The following is a 24,854-nucleotide window of genomic DNA, read 5'->3' on the forward strand; positions in this document are numbered from 1 at the left end:
ATATATATATATATATATATATATATATGTAGGTAATTATATTGAGACTTATGATCTTGGCACAAAAGAGAAATTAAAGATCATGATTGTGTATTAGCATATTAGGCATTGGTTGGACAAAGACAATAGGAAAGCCAAGTCTTTTGGTTTGATCGTGTAATTAATTATAGCTAGCTTGACGGAAGAATTTTTAAAAAACGAACTTGCCGGACTAAGACTTGATCATCTTAATATAACCTTAGGGTACCCTAGACCTTTTTTTTTTTTTTGAAAAAAAGTAATAAAAACAATCACACTGATAGTTTCCGAATTGCATTTTAATTATTAAAGTTGAACTTGGATCTCCTCAATTTATTAAGGATAAATATAATTCATATAATGTTTGTGAAATCAATTGATGGCTTGAGAATTTTTATAGACCAGTAATTTTAAAACGTTTCAATTACCCACTAGCTTATAGGAATGAAACCTTAACCATTGAAATTTAAACCAAGAGGGTTTAGTTATTTCACCAACCAAGAGACAAGAGTTTGATTATTTGATCACCAACTATATATATATATATATATCATTTTAACCTTAAATTAACCTAAGAGGATCCCAATTCATTAAAATTCGTTATTCTTAAAAAATTCACCAAATATTTCTAGTATCATTTTCTCTTATACGTACGAGTACATGTTACAAATTGTGCCTAGTTTACTTAGGTCTCTCTCTTGTTTGTTGCCTAGAAAAGAGTTTCTAATGCATATATAATGCAACGCACCAATTTGAAAGTTAATTACTGTCACGAAAGAAAATAGAGCAACAACAATATTAACCATTGTTATTATGTAAGTTGTAAAATTGTCCTTTTTTTTTCTTGGTCAAAACAAAAGGCCTAATTAATTGGCCTTCAGCTTCATAATTTGGGATGGTTTTCCTTCAAATCCTAACTCTCCATTTCATTAAATATGGGAAATATAAAGACAGAAATGAGTGATGGATCTCTCTTTTCATTTTTCGATCGAGTATCCATCCATCCTATGAAATAAGATGATGAGTTCTGGCCATTATACTTACAGTTCGATTTGCTCTCACAATTCCCTCCCTCCCTCCCAAGCATCTCGAGTTTTAAACTCTCCTTTATCATAGAAAAGAAAAAAAGAGGCGAGTGCGTACTATATATGTTTCACTAAGCTTATCCGCTGGATTCCTCCTGATCTCTTTTATAATTGTATCGCTTAAAAATTCACATTTTTAACGTAAATCAAACAGAAAATTATTTTTGAATGTACGTACGTACCAAAAAGATGCATATGTGTGTGCTTGTGGTCCTAGCTTAGCGAAAGCTCTCTTGAGTAAATATGCACTATCATGCCTAGATTTTCTCATGGATCTATGTTTTGCTATTACTAGCATAGATAATGAAATATCCTTTGAATTGGTAGATCAAAGCATCAGAATTTTACTACTTGACTTGTTTGCATATATATATTTTTTTTTTGGGAAGATTGTTTGCATATTTCATATGAAGGAGTTACCAAATTAATGAAAGGAATAGAAAAACCTCATCCCTTGGGACGCAAAGCTTATACGGTCCCAAAAGAGATATGACGAAAGCTTAATGTCTGGCAACCAGGAAAGAAATTAATTCATTATATGAAAAGAACTTTGTTAATACGTGTAGTCCATGCAACTAGCATCAATAAGGTAAAAAAAACTATTTTTTTTTTATGAAAACATTCAGGTGCTGTCTGAGGTGATAATACCCTTTAGGTTATTCTATGATTGGAGTAATCATCTCGAATTTGAATCTAAGTGGATATATAAGAAAGAGATTTTTCATGAATATATATATTAATGATCTGTTTGAAATCCAATCGAGAAAAATGTGTAATATTGGCTTTGTATACCAACCTCCATTTCTGCTTAATAATATTTTCAAATGAAATATATGAAAAAAGCCGTTTATATTCTCTTTCAAAAGTAGATATCTCTAAGAAAAGAGTTTGTCTGTCTACCACTGATCATCATTGTCCATGACCTCTTTGAAAATGAAATTTCTGGACCACCATTTTAGCTCCTGCAATGGCATTCCATATATCTCTACACCCAGATCATCATAATCCTCCATAAAAGCACTAAAGATAGAGCAAACACTTTTGCAGTTGCTTCAACCTTTTATTTCCTTGAACTCTCGACTAAAGTGGCTATACGGTCAAAGTTTTCTGTTCCTTTCACAGGATCCGCTTGTGGAAAAATGAAATTTAGAAAAGAAAAAACAAAAGGTACGTATCTTCAAACAAACAGTACGGATTTCGGAACCTAAGTTTTATATTATATCAAGGAAATGAAGAGAAATTTAGATATTGCTTAAATCTCCGGCCATTTATTAATCGCTATATGGTTGAAGTTATTGTTAATTGCACTCAAAATCATAGGATTTAATGGAAGTAAAAAATATGGATTTAATGGTTTGGTGTACATGGTCATTGTGGCAAATGGAGGGGTTAGTGTTGACGATGGCGGCGGCAGCAGCAGCAGCAACATGATGATGGTATTTTAGATATTCTCTTTCATCCCTTTGAACCTGGATTTAATAAAATGTCACACTTACAGGAAATTAAATATTCAAAGTTTCTGCTCCTGTAGAACTGTATTGGAAATGAAATAAAAATGTTTTCTCTTGCTGTTGAATATTTTGAATAAAAATTAAAGAAAATTTCTTTTTCAATCAAATGATGATCGAAAATGACTAATATTCGGTTAAATTGATAGTATCCATTGATTGAATTTGATTTGATTGATATCGATTGAATAATCAAACTGTCAGCTTTTACGTTGACCCTTGTTAATCGAATTTTTAAATAAATTATTCATATTTACATGTTAATTAAGAACATTGATTTTTTATAATATCTTATCATGTTTGAATCCCGAAGATAGCCTATAAAGATATGTCATTAAGAGGATAATTAGAAGAACAGTCTCATTGAAATTAGTTAGATAATTCGTGTGTGATCTTGCAAATTAAACGTAAGGGAAACAAAAAAAAGAAGAAAAAGTGAAAACAATTAAAGAGAAGGGAGATATGTAAATATTGAGAAATATTGATTGTCCTCGGGATCTGCGAGTGGATTGTGGTAGATTACAAGCTGGCAAATATTGTGGTCTTGTTCCTCCTTGTTGTTTATTTTACAGAAGAGAGGGACAAAATACCAAATAATACACAGAGATTATTGGTGCATGGTGGCTTTAAGCTACTACAGTACACAGCTGCTGCTGCTGCTGCTGCTGCAGCTCTGCAATTTGCAACCCCATTTCTGACATTAGAATCTGAAACGTCAAATTCATGTCTGCCTCGCGCATTAATTTCATTTCAATGTCATTTCACCTCTGACCTCTTCCACACCCAGACACGCCCCCCTTCCCTCCCGCACACAACTCACTCAGTTACTTTTTTAGGGTTTGTTTTGGACTTTGCTCTCTGTGTATCTTGCTGTCTTCTAGTGGTAATATATTCAGCTTCTACTATTCCTATTCCGATACCTTAATAATTGTGGCATCTCATGCATTCGTTTCTATCTCATGCATTCGTTTCTTTCTTACAACAGTTGGAACGCAACCCGAAATGCACAGATGGAAAATCTAATTCTATGCCTTTATTAACAACTTTTGGAATCTTCAGTCCCACAACCCTTTTCTTTTCTTTTTTTTCTTTCCAATTTTACTATCATGAGGTAACTTTGAGCTCCTATTAATTAGAAAAGAAGAGGAAGACGATGAGATTTGAACTTTTGTTTTGTAAATAAAAATATTATAGTAAATAACCATTTTAGTAGATGAAATTTTAAGATAGAACAACAAAGTAAAAAAAATTAAGAAACTGGAAACTTACACATATTTTTGTTATGAGGAAGGAAAACAAAAATAAAGCAGCAAAAGCAGAAGAAAAGCGATCATGAAGCTGTATAGACGTGAAGATGGAACCCAGAGCTAGGGACAGGGTGAATAATGATGATAATTATAAGATAGCTGAAAAGGGATAAGTTCTTCCTGCAATCAAAATGAGAGGAACATGTGATTCCCATGGCATCGTGTTCTCACGTCCAATAGCTTTCTGTACACAAATTCTTCAATTCTGTGATAAGAATGTATGCCATGCCACCTCCTGCTAACATCATCAAAATCGATTCACGACAATGAACATCTGGGCCAGTGGTGACCCACTTTTGTCTGCCCCATCTGGGCCAGTTTGATAGGCCGATGGCCCTGTCATCTATGGGCTATCAAATGATGGCCCATGATGAATCAGAAATGAGAAAGAACCACGTCAATGATTAACCTTCACATTTACCCTAACATTAACATTAACAGCATATACCAACAGAAAATCGAAAAACACTGTTTTTATCAAACCTTTTTTCTTTGCTATTTCATCCTCAAAAGTACTTATGCTAACACCGTTTTTATTTGTTTTTTCTTATATTATATCTCGTTTTTATATTTTAATCTTAAATTTTATTTTGTTTATGTTTTATTGTTTAATTAGATATCAAATGAGAAAATCATTGAAAAATAAATAAAGGATTCGGTAAGCATACTCTGCTCACAACAAAATTAATCTGTCTTAATAGATTTGTTTTAGAGAGCGGAATTCAATGAACATATCATAATTTCTTATTAAAAAAATGCATTTTGGCCGGTTGTAGTAAATTTTTATTTTTAAAAAAATCTTTCTAAAAACAAATTAGTTAAAAAAATTACATGAATAAGAAAATAAAGTTTTGGGTGAAGAAATGCATTTATTCCCTCAATTCAAATCTTTAGTTATTTTGATTGCCGTTATTTTTCATTTAAAAAACATATTACTAATCAAAAGATCTGTTTTTATCAAAATATATACACACACAAATGATATATGAATGAGAAAAATAAAATTTTCCTCCAAAACTTAAATTGTTGTCTTTCTCACTAATATCTATTTTATTGTCACAGATAAAATTAGATTTCAAGAGAACATAATAATTCAACACTGTTAGTTTGGCAAATTTTAGAAAAAGGATGAATACCTAAAAAATGGCATTTCTCCTAAAATAATACCCAAAAATGTCATTGTTTTATTAATAGCAGATGACATCTTTGCCAATAGAACTGAAAGATATCTAGGGAGTGTTTGGAAATGCGGTGCAAACATGTTCTTTTAAATTTTAAATTTATTTTATTTTGTTTAAAATAATATTTTTTTTATGTTTTGAATTGTTTTGATGTGCTGATTTTAAAAAAAAATAAAAATAATAAAAAATTGATGCATTTCTAAGTAAAAAACACTTTGAATCGTCACCGTTACCACAATCCCAAACACACCCATTCATCTTCTCTTATCCAAAGTTGAACTTCAGATCGGAAGATGCATTGTCTTGTATAGGGTCGTTGCTTGTTGAAGGAAAAGAAAAAACAAGTGCATGACCAGACCTCTTAGAGCCAAACTATATGGACTAGAAGATACATCTTTTGGTGGTGGCTCAACAGTGGCTGAGGTTGACGGCATGATGGTTGGTGTTGGAGGCTCAGAGAGCATGCCAGGCGATGCAGAAACGAGGAAAGTAAATCTAGAACTCTTATTGGAAGATAACGCCCACCTTTGATCAGGCTTGTCAATGGTGATAGAAGGCAAAACTGGTTTGTTCCCTGAAGAGTGAGTAGGAGGCTTGTTCTGAAAGCTTGGAACATCTTCCAGGCAGCAGCATTTGGAACAGCTTTCATGTCTGAAGCTGAAGTGTTACTCTTTGCAGCATCATTAGCTTGAATAGAAGCTCCTCGAGGAGCGAAGTTAAAGAGAACATTCCCTCTATCTACAGTCCCCTGAACTGAATTCGTTTTGTCAGCTGGATCTGATTTACCTGAAGAGTCAAGGCCTCCCAAATTGGCCAAGCTATTATTCTTGTTAAAGTGCAGTTTTTTCCAGGAGGTGGCTAACCTAAACTCGGCAGATTTCTCTTTTGGAGTTGGCAGATTGCTGTCAAGGTGTTCTAATATTTTCTGCGCTACCTGCCTGGAATATGGAGGAACAATTGCAACACCGACTTCAGAGCTTTGTGGTTTACTATCTGCTAACAGAAATTATGAAGGGCCACTTGTTCCTCCTGTTTCAATATTCTTCTTTTCACCAGAAAATAATCCTTCAAAAGCTTTCAAGTTTTCCACCTGAGGACTGTCTAAAGTTGAATGATAATTAGCAGATCCTCTAGAAGGAGATTCTGCAACAAATTTAAGCTGTATCCTAGTCCTTTGAATGGGTCCAACAGATCCATGTCCATCATACACTGTTTTGCCCCTTGAATTCACCTGCATGCTCAAAGATTGAAGTTGAGAACAATACCAGAACGTTTATTGATAAAGATGCTAGTTCTACAAGGACAGTAGCAACACAGAGTCACTCAAAGAAAATTTCTATGACAGGGAAAAAAAATTCACCTTAGGCCCAGATATTAGTTCATTTTCATACAGCCAATGCATCTAAAATTCCACTGGAGTGTTAAGTGCAATATTTTTTTTAGCTTAAAAACATATTCCCCCGCCCCCTTGCAAGTTCACCAATATGCCAAAAATTTTAATTTTTCTTGTCCAAGAAAACAAACGAACTGTTTGATTTCTGGTATTTTGTTGAAGAAGAAGAATATGATAGAAGAAATAAAGCTTGAATGTGCAGAGAAGTTTAATGAAGAAGTTTCTGTATTTTTTTCTTATTACTTTTCAATTCTGTAGCCTTGCTTTTATACTTAATTCATGTAACTGATTCCTTTATTTTAGGAATCAAGATCATCTCACGTAAAACTGATTTACAATCAGTTTTGTAACAGTAAAAACAGAAAAACAGAAATAACAGTTTTAACTGCCTTCTTAACTGTTTTAACAGAATTTCTGCAACTTCTTCATCCTTCTTGCTGCAGTCTTCTTCATCGATTTTTATCAACAGTAATCAGCTTAGCTTTCAACAGCCTCTCCTAAGCTGTTTACTGATTTAACTCCAAGATCCAGTCTTAATTTCTTAAATCTGTCTTTGGGTAATGCCTTTGTGAAGATGTCTGCAAGTTGTTCTTCACTTCTGCAGAACTTGACATCAATTACTCCTTCTTGCAGAGCCTCTCTTATAAAGTGATACTTTCTGTTTATGTGTCTTGTTCTCTGATGAAAAACTGGATTCTTGGCCATCGAAATTGCTGACATGTTATCACAGAACAAGGGTGTTGCTTCAGCTTGCATTTCCCCAAAATCATCAAGCACAAACCGTAGCCAAATGGCCTGAGCAGTTGCTTCAGATGCTGAGACATACTCAGCTTCTGCAGTTGACAATGCTACTGTGTTTTGTTTTACAGAAGACCAGGAGAATGCTCCACTTCCAAAACTGAATGCATAGCCCGAAGTACTCCTGCTATCATCTTCACTTCCTGCCCAATCTGCATCACAAAATCCAATGAGAGTTGCTGATTGCTCCCTCACATATTCAATCCCATAACTGAGAGTTCCTTGCACATATCTTAGAACTCTTTTTGCAGCTCCCATGTGAATCTTGGTAGGTCCAGTCATGAACCTTGATAATAAACTTGCAGCATACATTAGATCAGGTCTTGTAGCTGTCAAATATAGTAGACTTCCTACTATTCTTCTATAAAGACTTTCATCAGCCAACTCACTTCCATCTTTCTTCTTCAGTTTCTCTCCAGTGGCCAGGGGAATGGAAACTGGTTTGCAATCATCAAGTCCAAACTTACTGAGCAGAGATTTGGCATATTTCCCTTGATGAATAAACACTCCTCGATTGGTTTGCAGTATCCCCATGCCAAGAAAATGGTGAAGAAGTCCAAGATCAGACATCTCATATCTCTGCATCATTTCCCTTTTGAATTCATTGAGAAGCCTCTCACTGCTGCCAGTGTACACTATGTCATCAACATAGATTGAAACTATGATCAAATTTCCTTCCATGTCTGATCTTGTATATAGAGTAGCTTCACTTCCACTCCTTTTAAAATTGCACATAGAGAGATATGTATCAATCTCACTATACCAGGCTCTCGGTGCCTGTTTTAATCCATACAAAGCCTTTTTTAGTTTGTAAACTTTGTGTCCTGCATTCTTTACTTCAAACCCTTCAGGCTGCTCAACATATACTTCTTCTTCAAGTACACCATTTAGGAATGCTGACTTGACATCCAATTGAAACAACTTCCATCCCTTCTGTGCTGCAAGTGCAATGAGAGTTCGAATTGTATCTAACCTTGCTACTGGTGCAAAGGTTTCATTGTAATCAATTCCAGATTTCTGTGCATAACCCTTTGCTACAAGTCGAGCCTTGTGTTTCTGAACTGATCCATCAAGATGAAGCTTGGTTTTGTACACCCATTTCACTCCTATCACAGGTTTATCACTTGGTCTTTCCACCAATTCCCAAGTATTGTTCTTCTCTATCACTTCCAATTCTTCCTTCATAGCCTCCTGCCAGGCTTTATCCCCAGCAGCCTCTTGATAATTCTCGGGTTCTATGATGCACATGTGACACCTTGCATATATGTCTTCCAAGGTTTTCAGTTTCACTGGAGTAGAGCTTGGTGAAGATTGTTGACTGTTAACACTATCAATCTTCTTAGCTGACTCTTCAACTACAGGATTTTGATTGCAATGTTCAACATTGTCGGGTTGAATTTCAGAAGTGTGTTCCTCAAGATTCTCACCTTCAATTATACCTCCTTCATGATTGAAGGACAAGTGGATTTGGTTCATCAGTTTTCCCTTCCAATTCCATGCTTTATCTTCACTGAAAATCACACTTCTTGAGAGAACAATCTTCTCAGTTTTCAGATCATATATCCTATACCCTTTTTCACAGCTGCCATATCCAACAAACACTCCCTTTCCAGCTTTGCTATCCCATTTCTGCCTTAGTGATGCTGGGATATGTGTGTAACACAAGCAACCGAACACCTTCAAATGCTTGACTCCTGGCTTCCTTCCCGTGAAGGCTTCAAAAGGAGTCTTTTCTGCAACAGATGTTGTATAACATCTGTTCTGTATATACACAGCTGTATTAACAGCTTCTGCCCAGAAGGTTACTGGCATTCCTTTCTCTATCAGCATAGATCTCCCCATCTCACAAATTGTTCTGTTTCTCCTTTCTGCAACTCCATTCTGTTGAGGGGAGTATGCAACTGTCAATTGCCTCTCCATTCCTTGCTTCTCACAGAATTCTTCAAATTCTTTGGAAGTATATTCTCCTCCTCTGTCACTTCTTAGCTTCTTCAATTTGTGTCCACTTTGCAGCTCAACGAATGCTTTGAATTTCTTGAATACATTCAGTGCACCAGATTTATTTCTGAGAAAGTATACCCAGCACATTCTTGAGTAATCATCAATGAATGTGATGAAGTATCTGTTTCCTCCCACAGAGTCATTCTGCATTGGTCCACACAGATCAGTGTGGATCAATTCCAGTGGATTGCTTGCTCTCCACACTTGCTCTTTGATGAATTTCTCCCTGTGATGTTTGCCTGATGCACAGCCTGCACAAACATCTTCTACTTCAGTCAGAGCAGGAAGTCCACACACCATCTCTTTCTGCTGCATCTTCTTCATGCTGGCAAAGTTCAAGTGTCCAAGTCTCCTATGCCATATCCAGGAATCCTCAGTCACTGAAGCTTTCCTTGCTGCAGGTGTAATACTTTCAAGTGAAAGTGGAAAGCATCGATTTCCTCCCATGATTACTATTGCTATAACATTGTTGAGGCTTTCATCATCAAATATTACTGCCTTGTTACCTCCAAACAGAATGTAATAGCCATGCTCCATCATCTGCCCTACACTTAGTAAGTTTTCATCCAATCCGGGAACAAGCAACACTTCTTTTATGTATCTCTTCCCATGCTGAGTTTCCACAACCAATGTACCTTTTCCAGTAGCTTGTACAAGGTCTCCTGAGCCCATCTTCACTTTGCATGTTACTGATCTATCAATGTTGATTAATTCAGATTCTTGAGAAGTCATGTGATTGCTGCAGGCACTATCCACAAACCATATCTTTTTGTCTTGCAAACTTGCAGCATGGCAAGCATAGAACATGGTTCCAGTGATGACTCCTTCTTCTTTAGCATAATTTGCAAGTTGTTTGTGATTCTGACTTTCACAATCTTTTGTAATATGGCCAAACCGATTGCATCTTCCACATCTTGGTTTTCCTTTGTGCCTGCACAATCCAAAATGATGTTTTTGACAAACTTGACACTGTGGTTTTTCTCCTGCTTGACTGCTCCCACCACTAGTGTTATTCCAGTTTGAGTTACTGTAATTCAGAGTTCTGTTTGGATTCCAGTTTGATCCCCTCCTGTCTTGTGGTTGCCATTTTTGTGTAGGTCTGCCTTGGAAACTCTTGTGAGAATTGTAAGCTTGATTGTTTCCAATTTTAAAACTGCTAAAGGCTTTTTCTGTTCCTCTTAGCTTATCCCTTTCATCATGCAGATCCTCCCTCTTATCATATACTTTAACAGAAGCAATGACTTCTTCTGCTCTTAGAACTTCAAGATCACGTGTCTCTTCAATTATAGACACAATGGATTTATATCTTCTGCTTAAACTCATTAACAATTTCTGCACAATTCTGTTTTCTGATACATCTTCACCTAATGATTTTAGGTTGTTTATAGTTGCAAAGAATTTAGCTAGATAACCATCTAAGCTTTCACTTTCTGTCATTCTCAAATATTCAAAGTCTGCTCTTACTCCTTGAAGTTTCACAGCTCTAACCTTTTTATCTCCTCTGAATTCTCTGCTCAAGATGTCCCATGCTCCTTTTGCAGTTTTCTCATTTCTTATACGTGGGAATAGATCATCTGTTAATGCTCCTTGTATGAGGCTTAAAGCCTTTGCATTCTTGATTTTTTCTTCTCTGGATGTCGTGGATGCATGCAATATAATTTGATCAGCCTCACTCTCTTCATCGCCTGATCCTCCTGCAATCTCAGGTGCTTGATGAGACTTTATTCCATCTTCAACTACTTCCCATAGATCGAGTGCTATGAGGACAGTTTCCATTTTTACAGCCCAAAAATCATAATTCGTGCCATTGAACTGTGGAGTTCTTAAGTCTCCTCCAGCTGAGCTTGATCCTACCATTTTTGAGTAATTAACAGTTTAATCAATCTCTTTTTCACAGTCTACGCCCCTCTCAGGAATCAGTTTGCAGGCTCTGATACCATGTTTGATTTCTGGTATTTTGTTGAAGAAGAAGAATATGATAGAAGAAATAAAGCTTGAATGTGCAGAGAAGTTTAATGAAGAAGTTTCTGTATTTTTTTCTTATTACTTTTCAATTCTGTAGCCTTGCTTTTATACTTAATTCATGTAACTGATTCCTTTATTTTAGGAATCAAGATCATCTCACGTAAAACTGATTTACAATCAGTTTTGTAACAGTAAAAACAGAAAAACAGAAATAACGGTTTTAACTGCCTTCTTAACTGTTTTAACAGAATTTCTGCAACTTCTTCATCCTTCTTGCTGCAGTCTTCTTCATCGATTTTTATCAACAGTAATCAGCTTAGCTTTCAACACGAACATGATGACATCCAATTGAAATAAATCATAGAGTGTTTTTACACAAATACACAATCCTGCACAAGTGGAAAACTTACCTGTCCATAAATTTTATTTTTTCTTGTCCAAGATAACAGATTAACATGATGGCATCCTGTTGAAATAAATCACATCCACAAGACAGCAATACATGATGATGAATACGAATATGGAAAATTACCTGTCCATAACGGGAGTTTGAGACTGCTGAAAGGGAGATGATGTCATGTTCACATGCCTATCATTATCACCTTGTAAATGAAGCAACTGATGATGCGTAGAAGAGAAAACAGTCATTTACATGTGATTAAACATGTTAAGAAAAAACACCATTGGCATAAGAAAACTTGGCTCCACATACCTGGGACTTAGACTTTGAATAACTAGTTCTAGAATAAGGAGTTCGGGGGAAAATGCGAGGCCCAAATCTCTCTCTTTGACTTTGTGGAGTCATAAACCCATGCTGATACTGTACCGTGGCACCTGGCCAGCATGTGGATGACTTGGGTGAAGGAGATGGCGAAAATGGCTTGAATGGCTTGAATGCAGTCAGATTGTCATGAATTAATGCCCCTTCATCTTTTGCATTTAAACTCTTAGAGCCAAAGCCTACTTCTGATATTCGGTTTACCATATAAGCCCTTGCAATATCAATTGGCGAGGCTCCAACATCATCTGGCAGCTGTGAGAATACAAACAAATACCAGAATCATACATATAAGAAAATGAAAACACAATACGCATCCAATTTTGTGCACTTTTTTTTTTTTGAAAGATGTGTATATTATTTAAACGCCAAAGCCTGGCGGGAGTAGTACAGAAACTACACAATATCTTACTACGGCAAAAAGCCATAAATAGGATAAAGCGCAGAAGAAGAAAAACAAAAGCAAAGAAAACCTTAGAATAGCCATCCGAATGAGCTCGAAGCTAAACAATCCTCTACAAAACAAAAAACGAAAATAACTCAAAGACATAGTGGGAGAAGACACAAGAGCAAGGCCATAGAAAAAAAAAAAAGTGTAGTCAAAGCCAGGCAACAAAATCACTTGATCTCTGCACTCCTTGTTTAGCCATGCAATCTGCCATGCAATTACTTTCACGGAAGATATGGGAGAAGGTGATTGAACCAAAATATGCTTTCAGCCTATTAACAGAGGAGAACAAATTATGATGCTTCCAGGAACGGTTGTGAGGCTTATTCATCCAGCTAATAGCATTGACTGAGTCAGATTCTATGATAAGGTGTTGATCCAATTTTGTGCACTTCACTTGTGCATGTACAAAAGCAAACCATTTTAGCAATATGAAAGAAAAAGAAAATACAGAAGTGCATAAATTTATGTATGTATGTATATGTGAATAGAACTTAGATTCTTGGCTTTCTGTTTTTCGCGATTTCCTCACAAACCTTTCCAATTGGTCCAACGAAAGAAAAATGAAAGTTCTTCCTTGGAGGATGTGAGTGGACAGCCATGCCACTGTCAAAAATAGTGTCAAGGACTGATGTCCTATCCCCCGCCCATAAGCAGGTGCAATAACAATTTCTAAAGTCAGAGTTTGGTCAAGTTATTTACTTTAAGGCTTAATTCGAACAGGATGCTGGAAAGATAGATTATAGTACTGTGTGCGTGCGTGCGTGCATGTAGATGTATATTAAGACTAAGTTCTAAAGGCAACCAAGTAATGTATACGCTATCTCAAGAATGATCTTTTGCACGTATCCTACCTGATATATGAAAATTCAGTGATTGATTTGCATGAAAAAGTACATGAATTGAGTGAAGCATGTGCCTTGCACAGCTAATATACATAGTATGCAATTTATAAACTCAAGCTGCATTGAAAATGCAAGTTGATTGTGGAGATTTGTTCTACTCACAGTTGACTTGACAAGAGGGATCGATTTTCCCCAAATAGCGGATTTCAAATTTTCATGCTTTTCTTCAGTTGACCTCCTTTAATTTTCAAAAGGGATTGCAGGGCTTCTAGCGTCTCCTGGAATTACACTTGAAAATCTCTTTTTATTTTTTATTTTTTGAGGTTCCCCAAATAGCGGTATTCAAATCTTCCTGCTTTTCTTCAGTTGACTTTCTTGAATATTCAATGGCAGTAGCGGGCCTTCCAACATCTCTAGCAATCACGCTTAAGTGTTCCTTTTCTTGCTCAACATTTGGAAAATCAACAACCCTTGAATGAAGTATCTCCATCAAATGATTAATTTCATCCCTGCATAATGATAGAGAAAACTTGGAAATTTTCATGTTTAGATTATCACAACCAGGGTACATGTCAGTTCAGTAGCGTTGGTGGAGCAAAAGTGTTCCGGAAAGTCCATGTTTGATCACAAAATGACCATTACCTAGAAAATTTTCTGTCCTTCACTTCTGCCACTCTGCTAGTACCAGCTGCATCAGTTGATCTGGATGCCACATGCTGCAAGAAATAATTCCCAACGGCGAGTCTATATTATTCACAGAAAAGCCACAAGCTATATAGAACCCAAACAAAAGCTTATGTTACACTACACTGTTGTACAACCAGTCCATGAATACATCAATATTCAATCATAATATTCTCCCCGTAAATGCTTACAAAAATACATCACAAATGGAGAATAAACACTTGAACTTCATATTCTAAAATCCGAATCAATCCCAGTTTAAAAGGAGCGAAAGAACAAAATAGCAAACATATATTGCTATCCCTGATAAGCTGTTACAAGAATACCTTACTCTCCAAAACACAAACGAAACTGAAAAAAAGTAGCATGAGAGAAAGCATGACATGAAGGGGAGAAAAAACTGGAAATGAGGTTTGCTGTTTACAAACTCAACATGCGAGTGAATTGCATCAAGAACATCACGTGTCTTTCTGCATCTAGAGAAATTCAAAAGCACTTAAGAACTTATATACAAGCTAATTAGAACGAAACGTAATGATTCCAGCGAAAGGAAGTTAAAGCAAGCATGTTTTTCAAATATATCGAACAACTAGACTGAGTTTGGGACAAGTCAAACAGCCCACTTAATTTAGAGTCCAGCATTCCTTAATTCAACTATTTTGATTAAGAGTTTGAACTTTTTGCTCATGAACATTAACTTTGCTTTACCTCCAGCTCCTCGATCGTCCAGCATCGGTTTCGGCTCCGACGTCGTCGTTTGTGGTTTCCATTTGGTTTCGTTCCTCTCTTTCTGTGTGTGCTGGTAGTAGTGGAAGTAGGAATTGACTTAAGTACAGAGAGAGTCTGGTCGTCCTCTTCGGTGTTTGTGTTTTACTGACAAGAAAGGAAGGCCACGCTTTGTTTCTTGCTGTGTTTTGTTTTTATGCCTTTTTTGAGCATCCTCCAATTATTACATATGTTTCAATTAAGTGCTATAAGTTTCAAATGTCCCTCTTCATGAATTATTAGCATTGTCTTAGATTATGTGTCTTTGATTTATGTTAACGAGAGGTCATTGAAGAACAAAGAGTCATTATTGGAGTATAATGATAGGGGTTTTTATGGGTTTTTTTGTTGCTTTTATGTGCTCTGAATAGTAGAAGTAGAGATTTGAGAGTCAACATAGAAAAGATGGGTTTGTGCGAGCAGTAAGTTGACAGGAGCTTGTGAGAGAGGAATTGAGTATGTTGGTCATGAGTTGGGCCATGATTCTAATAGCAAGCCCCTAACATAATCTAAATGGGCTAGAGTTCCTTTGGTAATAAGATTGAAATTACGTTTTTTAAATTTTAAATTTATTTTACTTTAAAAAATACATATATTTTTATTATTTTAATACGTTGATTTTAAAAAATTAAAAAAATATTATTTTAATGTATTTCTAAACAAAAAACACTTTAAACCGCAATCGCTATTACAATTCTAAACAGAACCTAAAACATCTAAGATTTTACTAAGAGATTTGAGATTCAAAGCATGAAAGGATGGAAAGGATATGAACAGCTATTTGCTTCTCGCATAGGCTAAGCTCTTTCGAACTCTTATAATACAAAAATAGAAAAACAAGTTTACTTAACTTTGCGGCTTGTAATCAAGTTTAATTGGATATACTGCTTGAAGTTAGTCATGCATGACGATGACAAACACACACACACACACACTATATATTTGAAGTCGATCCATGCCATCTATCTTTGTCCCGAAATATTTGGTAATTTTATGCTACAAGAAAATAAGAAGCAAATCACAGAAATCCCTCACCCAACAAATGTCCGATAGAGGTCCCATTTTAAAGAAAATTGCTTCACTTTTACAAGTCCCTTTCTATGGGTTTTCCCTTTTTTTGTATTTCTCCTTGTCTTTATTAATATATAGAAAGCGATAGATAAACTAAAGAAGGTTGCTAGTCTTTGTCATCTCTATATATATATATATATATAGAGAGAGAGAGAGAGATGACAAAGACTAGCAACCTTCTTTGTTTATCTATCGCTTTTATATATATATATATATATATCAACTTTCCCGCCTGTGGTTAGATAAAAAGCCCTTTTAATTTTAATTTTAATTTTTTTTTTTTGAATAAGGGAAACATTATGATCGTCATCATCTTGGATGCTTAGGGTCACATGTCCATCAAGGGAGGTCAAGTCAATATCTATCATGGCGTATAGCTAAATAATTGTTGCCATCATATTTTTATTCTTTATATTCTAAGAATTCTGCTATAACATGCTGACCTTCGATTACCGCAGACAATTTTGAAGTATGGCCAAGCGTCATGCCCACGAAATATGACCGGTGCACGGCCTACAAGGCTAGGCTGATAAATACAAGTTTTTATTTTTCTCTTCTGTTAATGAGATAGACAACATGTTTATTTTATAAAATAGATGATGCGTTGACGGAAACTCCTCAAATTTTAGCTATTATAATGATTGGAAAAATAAAATTTTTATTTTAAAAAAAAAAAAATTTATCTTCAACTCAAAACACTTTAAAAATATCTTAAGAATCTTGTTAAACAATTCATAACCTCTAAAACATAAAAAACAGTCTCAAAACTCAAAATCAATTTCAAATCAAAAATCTTTTCAAGTTCAGATATGTTTTTAGGCATTTTCAATATTAAAAAAAAAACACCTATAATTTGAACTCATCTCATCACATGAAATCATTTGGCACAAAAATCGATTGTTTTAGTGGCTAAAACCATCGCAATGATATATTTCTCTTTCTATAATGGAATCTAGTGAGCCCCTCTTTCTCTACCCACAAAAAGAACTAAAAAAATAAAAAACATGAAGTTTGGTATTTAAATTGAATTATCTAAAATTAAAAGGACTAGTCACCCACCTAATAAATAAAAAAGATAGAGGATTAACATGAGCTTTCCAAATAAATTTTAAAGCTGCCATCTATTTTATGTATTTTTTTCACTTCAGTCCACTATCTTTCAATTCATTACTACCTTAAAAAAATATACAGTTAAGTGTTAATTTAGGCTCAATTGTATAAAATAAAAGTTCAAGAACTACATAATTTTTTTTAAAAAAAATCCACTACTCCAATCTGCGAGAGAGTGAACAATAATAGCGCTACAGTAACACTAGCAGCCCTTTTAGTTTCTTTTAATGTTATAGCCTTTATTATTCTTCCTTTTTGTCTCCATCATTGAGTTTGAAAATAAATTTTGAATTGGTAAAAAAACATTCATATTATTCAAGTCAATAACTTCATGGATAACATCATCTTCGTATATTTCTTTGAATGATATATCAATTCATGATTTATCAATTATTATCCTTTAAACCTCTATTATTTAAAATAATATTATTATGAAAACTATTATGCTTTTTATGATATTTCTTTTCTATTCAGAGCATTTACTCCTTATTCGTTGTTACATTAAAGTAGCAAATCATTGAAGTTTGACTTGGAGTTTGATTCACAATTATGGACTCATAATGTTTTAAAGATTGCAAGCATATAATAAATTTAACCTAAAATTCATTTATTAACCAATCAAAGTTGTTTATTGACGGTGATCACTTTGATAAGAGGTTTATAATAACAATAGAAGTGGTGTTGATATATATCAAACTTATAGAGATTAAAATTATCATGGGTTCGAGCGAGGAGGTGTGTTTATATAGGAAATAAATAAGATAAATATTATTGATTGTTTCCTAATAATAAAAAAAAGAAATCAAAGAATTAAACAACTTAATATAACCATAGAATTATTTCAATAATTTAATAAGTGTTTTGTATAATTTATTATATTAAAATTTCTTGCTTGTTTAAGTATATAAACTCTATATAAATGAAGTATAATCTATCGAATTATCAATAATATTTTCTTGTTTTAAATTTTCACAAGCACGATGGTGGGCTGCTGATAATCCATCCACCTGTCAACATAAAGTAACAGAACAAAGAGAAGAGAGCTAAGGAAGGAATAAATAATTGCAGATAATAATACAAGTATCGACAGAAGTCAAAGAGGGGAGGAGGTGATCAATATCTACACTCTACAGTACTGAACATCTCTTAACATCAGAGGACAGAATCAAGTTCCGCATGCTCTAATCAATAGAGGACCAAATTCACACCGAAAGGAGTTACCTTTCACTTCAAGGCACCACTCCTCTGATAGGACCAGTTTGGCACTAGCTAGTGAAAGCCCTTTAGAGATACTAATCAAAGAACAATCAAATCTTGCATTGTTAAAGACTTTCTACGAGTGTTAACTTCAGATTAAGGTCCTTAAGATCAAATTAGCAAATGAGTTGATATTGGATTCTCCCCTCTAATTAACAAATGATTGTCCTGCAACTTGTGAAAACATCTGAAGGAAGATGTTGAAACTCTGGAAAAGACTTGTGATCTGACTTCAAATGGACCCGAAAGTTGCTAGAACTCAATGGTTATAGATTATTGGTAAGTAACCAGCTAACATTTCTTGTTAGATTCTGGCTATATCACACATTCCCAGCAAGCCTACACCATGTGCTGGTAGTGCACTTAAAGGTACTTCTAACACCACCCATCCATTTATGTCCCCACACTGCATAATTCTTAGCCCCATTGATTCCATAAGCAGCCCATCAATCAAATCTGGGGGGAAAAACATATAGAGCTGTCAACTAGGCCTACTGGCTTATGCAGGAAGTTAAATTTAGTAGTTGGTAGCATTTTCTTAGTGTGTAGGCAGAGTTTATTGTATCAGCTCAGCTTGTTTATGCCTTTCTAATCAACATCACATATCACAAATTCGCTACATTTGGTTTCCGCCTATATTAACCTTAAGTTCCAACCGAGACTGTTAGTAATTAGATGACTGCAAGAATGCAAAAAATGGAAGGTGAGAAAGGATCTGCGGAACATCCTGAGCCAAGAGACACCTTCAAGATTGCTTATATAATCCATTTTTTGCTTGGTGCTGGTAATTTGCTTCCATGGAATGCTTTCATCACAGCTATTGATTACTTTGGCTATCTCTATCCAACCAAGCACATTGAGAAGGTCTTTTCTGTAGCTTACATGAGCTCTTCGGTGCTAGTTCTAGTAATAGTCATGAGTTGGGGTGGTTGGAGCAAGCAGTTAAGTTACAGATTGAGAATGAACATGGGATTTTGCATGTTTATACTCTCTCTAATGGTGGTTCCTGTAATCGACTGGTCTTGGAGCAGCAGTGGGCCAAAAGGGAGTTCAAGTGGAGCCTATGGTGTGACGGTTGCATCAGTTGTGGTTTGTGGTGTAGCTGATGGCTTGATAGGAGGAAGTTTGATAGGAGCAGCTGGAAAGCTTCCGAAACAGTACATGCAGGCTGTTTTTGCAGGAACTGCCTCTTCAGGTATTACATAATACTGCAGCTTCTAACTCCCTTCTCATTTCTTCCATGATTCAACAATTAAGTTCTAAATATGATGAAGCGTATTCTCTCTTTCCAAAGTATGAATTAGAACCAACCTACCTATTCGTTCATTAAAAAAATTTCTACTGTTGGAGAGAGTTTGAGGAAGATAAATAGCATCCTAAGGGGACTATTTTTTTCTTCTTCTTTTAGGGCCAAAAGTTATGGATGCACTTCCTAGAAGTTATATCAAGGCACAAACCTTCACTGTTTTCCTTATATTAATTAGAATAAGCAGCCATTTCCAGCAATAGCATGCTTTTATTTTTCCAATCATTGCCAACGAGGACTTATTTGGCACAACATAACTTCTGGAAAGACATGAACAGTTTTCATGCCAAGTGGAGCATCAAGTGATTTCTGAATTTCAAGAGTTTTGATATTGCAGAGTATTAGAGCCTCATTGAATTGCCACTTCCTCCCTGAAGTTGGTTTCAAATTGCCTACTTTTTAGCAGATTGTTTTAGGAGAAGATGGAACATTCATGTTAGTTGTCTTGCTTGAACTTTATTTTGCCTGTTAGAAGTAGGTGGGTGAAAAGCAAAGCTTCTCTGGTCAAGCAATATTTGTTTAGACAACTCAAAGAATCACACTCGGATCCTCTGACAACATCAATTCCTTGTAACAGGTGTTCTCATTTCCATCTTGAGGATTATAACAAAGGCATCACTCCCCCAGAATCCTCAAGGTCTCCAAACGAGTGCCCACTTCTACTTTATAGTTAGTGCCATCATTCTGCTGTGCTGCACTCTCTCTTGCAACTTGTTATACAAACTACCAGTTATGGAACAATATTACAAACTTACTCCAGATGATTCATTGTGTCCAAAGCCAGAATTTTGGGCTGTAGCAAGAAAAATCCGACGGCCAGCTTTTGGAATTCTCATGATTTATATCGTGACTCTTTCGATATTTCCTGGTTTCATAGCAGAAGATCTCACATCCAAGATACTAAAAGATTGGTATCCAGTTTTGCTGATAACAATATACAATGTTGCAGACTTCACAGGGAAATCCTTAACTGCAATTTATGTTCTAAAGAGCATCAAGAAGGCAACATGGGTTTGCATTCTCAGGCTTGTTTTCTATCCACTCTTTGCAGCTTGCCTCAATGGACCCAAGTGGCTGAAAACTGAAGTAACAGTGGCAGCTCTGACTTTCATGCTCGGAGTGACTAATGGTTACCTGACAAGCGTTCTCATGATCCTTACCCCCAAGTCAGTATCAGTTTCAGAATCAGAGTTATCTGCAATTTTAATGGTTGTGTTCCTAGGAATAGGGTTAGTTGGTGGATCGATTATTGGCTGGTTTTGGGTCATTTGAGTCTTTTTGGACTGTCAGGGCTAGTTGGAAGCAGATTAGGTTCACTAGTAAAATTCAAGAACTATGGCTCATAGAGCTTAGCATTAGGAATAATTAATGGCAATTCCTATTACATGGTATGAACTAGAGCTATCAGCTGATTTCGTGTTGTGTGTGAAAGTATCCTTGTCCTTTCTGTACTGAAGAAGATTAAAATTAGATTACTCTTCTTTACCCTTCATAAAGCGCAGGTCTGTCTTACCAATATTCCCATTCACACTCAAAAGGCTGATGTAACAGGGGCCAGATGGCCTCAAACATACACTGAAAGATATACTAAAGCAAAAGGAATCTCGCTAATATCTCTAAACATGTGACTCAGAATCCCCCAGTAGCTGTTTGTGAAATTTCCAGAAAACGAAGATATAATGTTCGAAGACGGCTTGTCAATCAGCCAATTGGCACAAGATTTTGTGCCGACTGGAAGCAGCTAGATGCAAAAACAATCAGGGAGGAGTTGGCAGGAACCAAGAATAATCACAACAACTCGGTCTAACAGAGCTTAGCTTGAATCGCAAGCGTAGCTTTGCCGTCGTCGTCACAGAACCCCAAAACATCCTGTGATGGCAAGTCCTGACAATTCACATCCCCAAAACATCCTGTGATGCCTGTGATGGCAAGTCCTGACAATTCACATGTTATCAGGCCACATTAGACCCTATTTAATGTTAATATTACGGTACAATCATTTTTTATTTTTATTTTAATTTTATTTTATTTTTTAAATTAAAAATAAATTTTAAAAAATAAAATAAAATTATTATAATAGATTTACAAACGAAACAAAACATATTTGAAAAATAACTACTACACTCCCAATTAAGTGTCCATTTATTTACACGACTGGCGCAGCTTTTAAAACAAATCACATCATTTATATACACCATTTATATGTTTTGTAATGACTGGTGTGGGACTCATATAAATTGTGTTTCAACCTCAGCTTCAAAGAAAACAGCTCTCAGTTGCTTCCCCTTCCTCGTGTCAACGTCTCATGCAATGGAGAGTGTCTCCACTATTCACGTAAACAGTGGAGACACTCTCCACTGTTCCGGCTGGACTGAGTCTGGTCCAAAGCTAAATGCATTGAATCAGGTCCGACCTAGTTAAAAAAATTATTATTATTTTTATTTTTAATTGTGTTTTATTCAAAAAATTAGAAAGAGATCGCTTGATGACGTAACATTTGCAGAATTTGATCGCAATCCTAATTTTGTTTCTGATGTTGTTGCATGCTTAAAGAAACCAAGGAAGCTGTAGTATCCATTGTTCTGGCCGGACCGGGTTCGGTCCAAAGCTAAATGCATTGAACCATGTCCGACCCAATTAAAAAAATCAATTTTTATTTTTATTTTTAATTGTGTTTTATTCGAAAAATTAGAAAGGAATCACTTGATGACATAGTATTTATAGAATTTGACTGTTCCTGATGATATTTTACCTGATGTTGTTGCGCACTTAAAGAAACCAAGAAAACTATAGTCCTTGTCTGATGGATTTCGATTTCGTACATGATGAAATTGTAGATAGTTTAATGAAACAATAAAAAAGTATTTTATATAAATATTATTTATTTAATGATGTAATATCATTAGTTAAATCAAAAATATTTAAATTAAAAACTATTAATATATATATATATATATATATATATATATATATATATATAACCTCAATTTGAAAAGCATTCTTTTAACCGAACACATTAAATTACTTTTTGTTCATCCTCAATTTCAACCACAGTTTTAACCAAACATATATAAATACCAAACCAACCTTAACTAAAAATATTTTATATAAAAACAACTTTTTTTCAAACCATAATCACAAAAGTTACCACACAATACCTAACACACTACAGCAAACTGTATATAGAAATTTTGACACCACTAGGGCTTGCTAACTTTGAACAGAATAGTTGGTAAAATTATGGAATACAGGAGAAGTTAGATTATGATTATTTAATGATTTAAGCACATCCAGGCTTTATCATTTCCTTCAAGGGGAAGCACAGCCCTAAAGAAAATCAAGAGTTATTACATAACATGCCAAACGCATTGTTCTTGTCCTTGTTATACTAATCTATAGCACTGGAGGAAATGAGAGTTTAAAATCCATTACGCAGTAGCAGCAATACCTCCCAGAACACGGGAGCTATATTGACAATTTTGTGAAGCCGAGCACAGAGAGAGGTTTCCATAAAACACATTATTATTTTACTTTCTACATTAAATAGCTGGACGAGCAAAGCTTGCTAATCAGTTAAAAGGTTACTAAAAAAATTGCAAAAAGGAAAGGATTTATGAACAAAGGTCAGAGGATATGTCTAAGCTTTGATACAAGATTTTTGGCAGAGGTGGTGATCTCAAGACGCGGCAGCTAAAGGAGGGAGAGGAGGCGTAGATCCATGGGAAAAAGTTGGTGGCAACAACTCGCTTATATTTTCTCCCTGTTCATCCTCCTCTTCTTCTTCTTCAGCGTCCCAAAGAAACCGTGCATACGATGCCATCACATAGCTGCAGCATCAAAACAAATCATAATCAATACATGGCAGCCATCAAATCAGATTCCAAGATTAACTACAGCAACAAAAGGAAAGCAAATACTGTAATACTGATAATTGTCTATGCACATGCTCTTTTTTTTTCCCATTAAACATTGAAACTAAGATCATGATATGATCCATGTTTATAATGGTCCAGCAACAAATTTTAAGTCGAATCTCCAATCAAGAACGGTGCTTACCAATCATCAGGGGCAGCTTTAACAGCTTGATCGAAATAAGATTCAGCCCGAGAAGCATGCTTCTGACTATGCCATATTAAATCAGCATACATTGAAAGAACATCTGCATCATTGGGGCTTGCTAAAATCGCTCTCCCACAGTACTCTTCAGCTTTTACAAAATCCGCACGAACCTGTTCCAATTCCAAAACAATAAATTTCTAACAATCTTGCCTACCATGATCGGCTCCAATTCACTTATTAATTTATTTGTTCTTGAAAATTATTTTTCAATGTATAAAAGACAGTTTTTCTAATGATTCTGTAGCATGGAGTTTTGAAAACTTTATACTATGAGAATATCCATTAAAAGAAAATTCCTATTGTAAAGAACAAAACTTTTAATAAAAAAAAGTTTCTGACAGCTATTCCTTGTTAATATATCATTACATTAACTCAACACAGAAACATTGCTTCCCATTTCTTTGGATTTCAAAAACAAAAATAACACAAAACGCATGATTTAACCATAACACAAACAAATTCAACGAAAGATAAAACACAAAACAACAACAACAAAATTAAAAACCATGAAAGCGCGCAAGAAACTTTTGCAATATATACTTCAAACGGATACCTCTTTCAGGAATTTGGCGTAATTACTAAGAAGAAGAGGGTTCCCAGGATCAGCTTCAATCATCTTCTGATAATAAACATCAGTACTCTCAATCCCCTTATTAGACTCCCCAAACCCTGATCCTCCATCATCACCAAAATCCGACCCACCACCACCATAAAACTTCCCTCCACCACCTTCACTACCACCACCCGTCACCATAACCCCTAACATCCCACTATCACTCTGACCCTTCACTCCAACCTCACATCCTTCAAAGAACCAACCACTCTCCAAAAATGACACCTTTTTCTCCACTTCTTCTTCAACTTCCTCGTCGACAGAGATTCCATTCAAGATTCTGTTACTGGGTTTTCTCTTTGGCACTGAAAGGTCTCTTAAATCAGTCTCGGAAAAGGCTCTTGTCATTCTTTTAATAGAATCATTGTCCTGTGAGGAAATGGAAGAAAATGAACTTGAAGATGACGCTGTTAACGAAATGGATCGGGATTTTTGGATTTGGTGTAAAGATTCAGGTTCTGGTGACGGTTCTTTCGAATGTGGAGGGATCCACGTGTTCAGTATAGGCGTTGATGAGCTTCTGAGAAGCATTTTTTTTTGGCCTTGGATTTCCCAGTCTGAGAAAAAATGGATACTTGAGATGTGAGAGAGAAGGAGAAGGA

At 35.4% G+C, this 24,854-nt stretch overlaps 3 protein-coding genes and 1 pseudogene across 4 annotated transcripts; 1 reads left to right on the forward strand and 3 right to left on the reverse strand.

The window, feature by feature from the left end:
* Positions 1 to 5,277: 5,277 nt before the first annotated feature.
* LOC18099936 (uncharacterized) lies at positions 5,278 to 6,105 on the reverse strand (annotated as a pseudogene).
* Positions 6,089 to 14,886, reverse strand: LOC112323295 (uncharacterized). Of its 2 annotated transcripts, XM_024603585.2 has the most exons (6): positions 14,720 to 14,886; positions 13,970 to 14,043; positions 13,019 to 13,836; positions 11,969 to 12,289; positions 11,789 to 11,874; positions 6,089 to 6,330 (listed from the first exon to the last, which is right to left on the reverse strand). In XM_024603585.2, the coding sequence occupies exons 3-6, from the start codon at positions 13,082 to 13,084 to the stop codon at positions 6,327 to 6,329; spliced, it is 477 nt and encodes a 158-aa protein (XP_024459353.1). In that variant the 5' UTR covers positions 13,085 to 13,836; positions 13,970 to 14,043; positions 14,720 to 14,886; the 3' UTR covers positions 6,089 to 6,326. The 2 variants fall into 2 exon arrangements, with proteins under 2 accessions (XP_024459353.1, XP_024459354.1); XM_024603586.1 differs by lacking the exons at positions 13,970 to 14,043; positions 14,720 to 14,886 and having other exon boundaries at positions 13,019 to 13,958.
* A 3,684-nt stretch (positions 14,887 to 18,570) lies between these two features.
* LOC7485470 (equilibrative nucleotide transporter 8) lies at positions 18,571 to 21,016 on the forward strand. The gene is made up of 2 exons (XM_002308039.4): positions 18,571 to 19,409; positions 20,098 to 21,016. Exons 1-2 carry the CDS (start codon positions 18,890 to 18,892, stop codon positions 20,790 to 20,792), a joined length of 1,215 nt encoding a protein of 404 aa, XP_002308075.2. The 5' UTR covers positions 18,571 to 18,889; the 3' UTR covers positions 20,793 to 21,016.
* Positions 21,017 to 22,956: 1,940 nt separating this feature from the next.
* Positions 22,957 to 24,854, reverse strand: LOC7474691 (uncharacterized). Its single transcript, XM_002308945.4, has 3 exons — positions 24,193 to 24,854; positions 23,577 to 23,749; positions 22,957 to 23,347 (listed from the first exon to the last, which is right to left on the reverse strand). Exons 1-3 carry the CDS (start codon positions 24,781 to 24,783, stop codon positions 23,197 to 23,199), a joined length of 915 nt encoding a protein of 304 aa, XP_002308981.1. The 5' UTR covers positions 24,784 to 24,854; the 3' UTR covers positions 22,957 to 23,196.

Source organism: Populus trichocarpa, chromosome 6, assembly GCF_000002775.5.
Source record: "Populus trichocarpa isolate Nisqually-1 chromosome 6, P.trichocarpa_v4.1, whole genome shotgun sequence".
Classification (NCBI taxonomy): Eukaryota; Viridiplantae; Streptophyta; class Magnoliopsida; order Malpighiales; family Salicaceae; genus Populus; species Populus trichocarpa.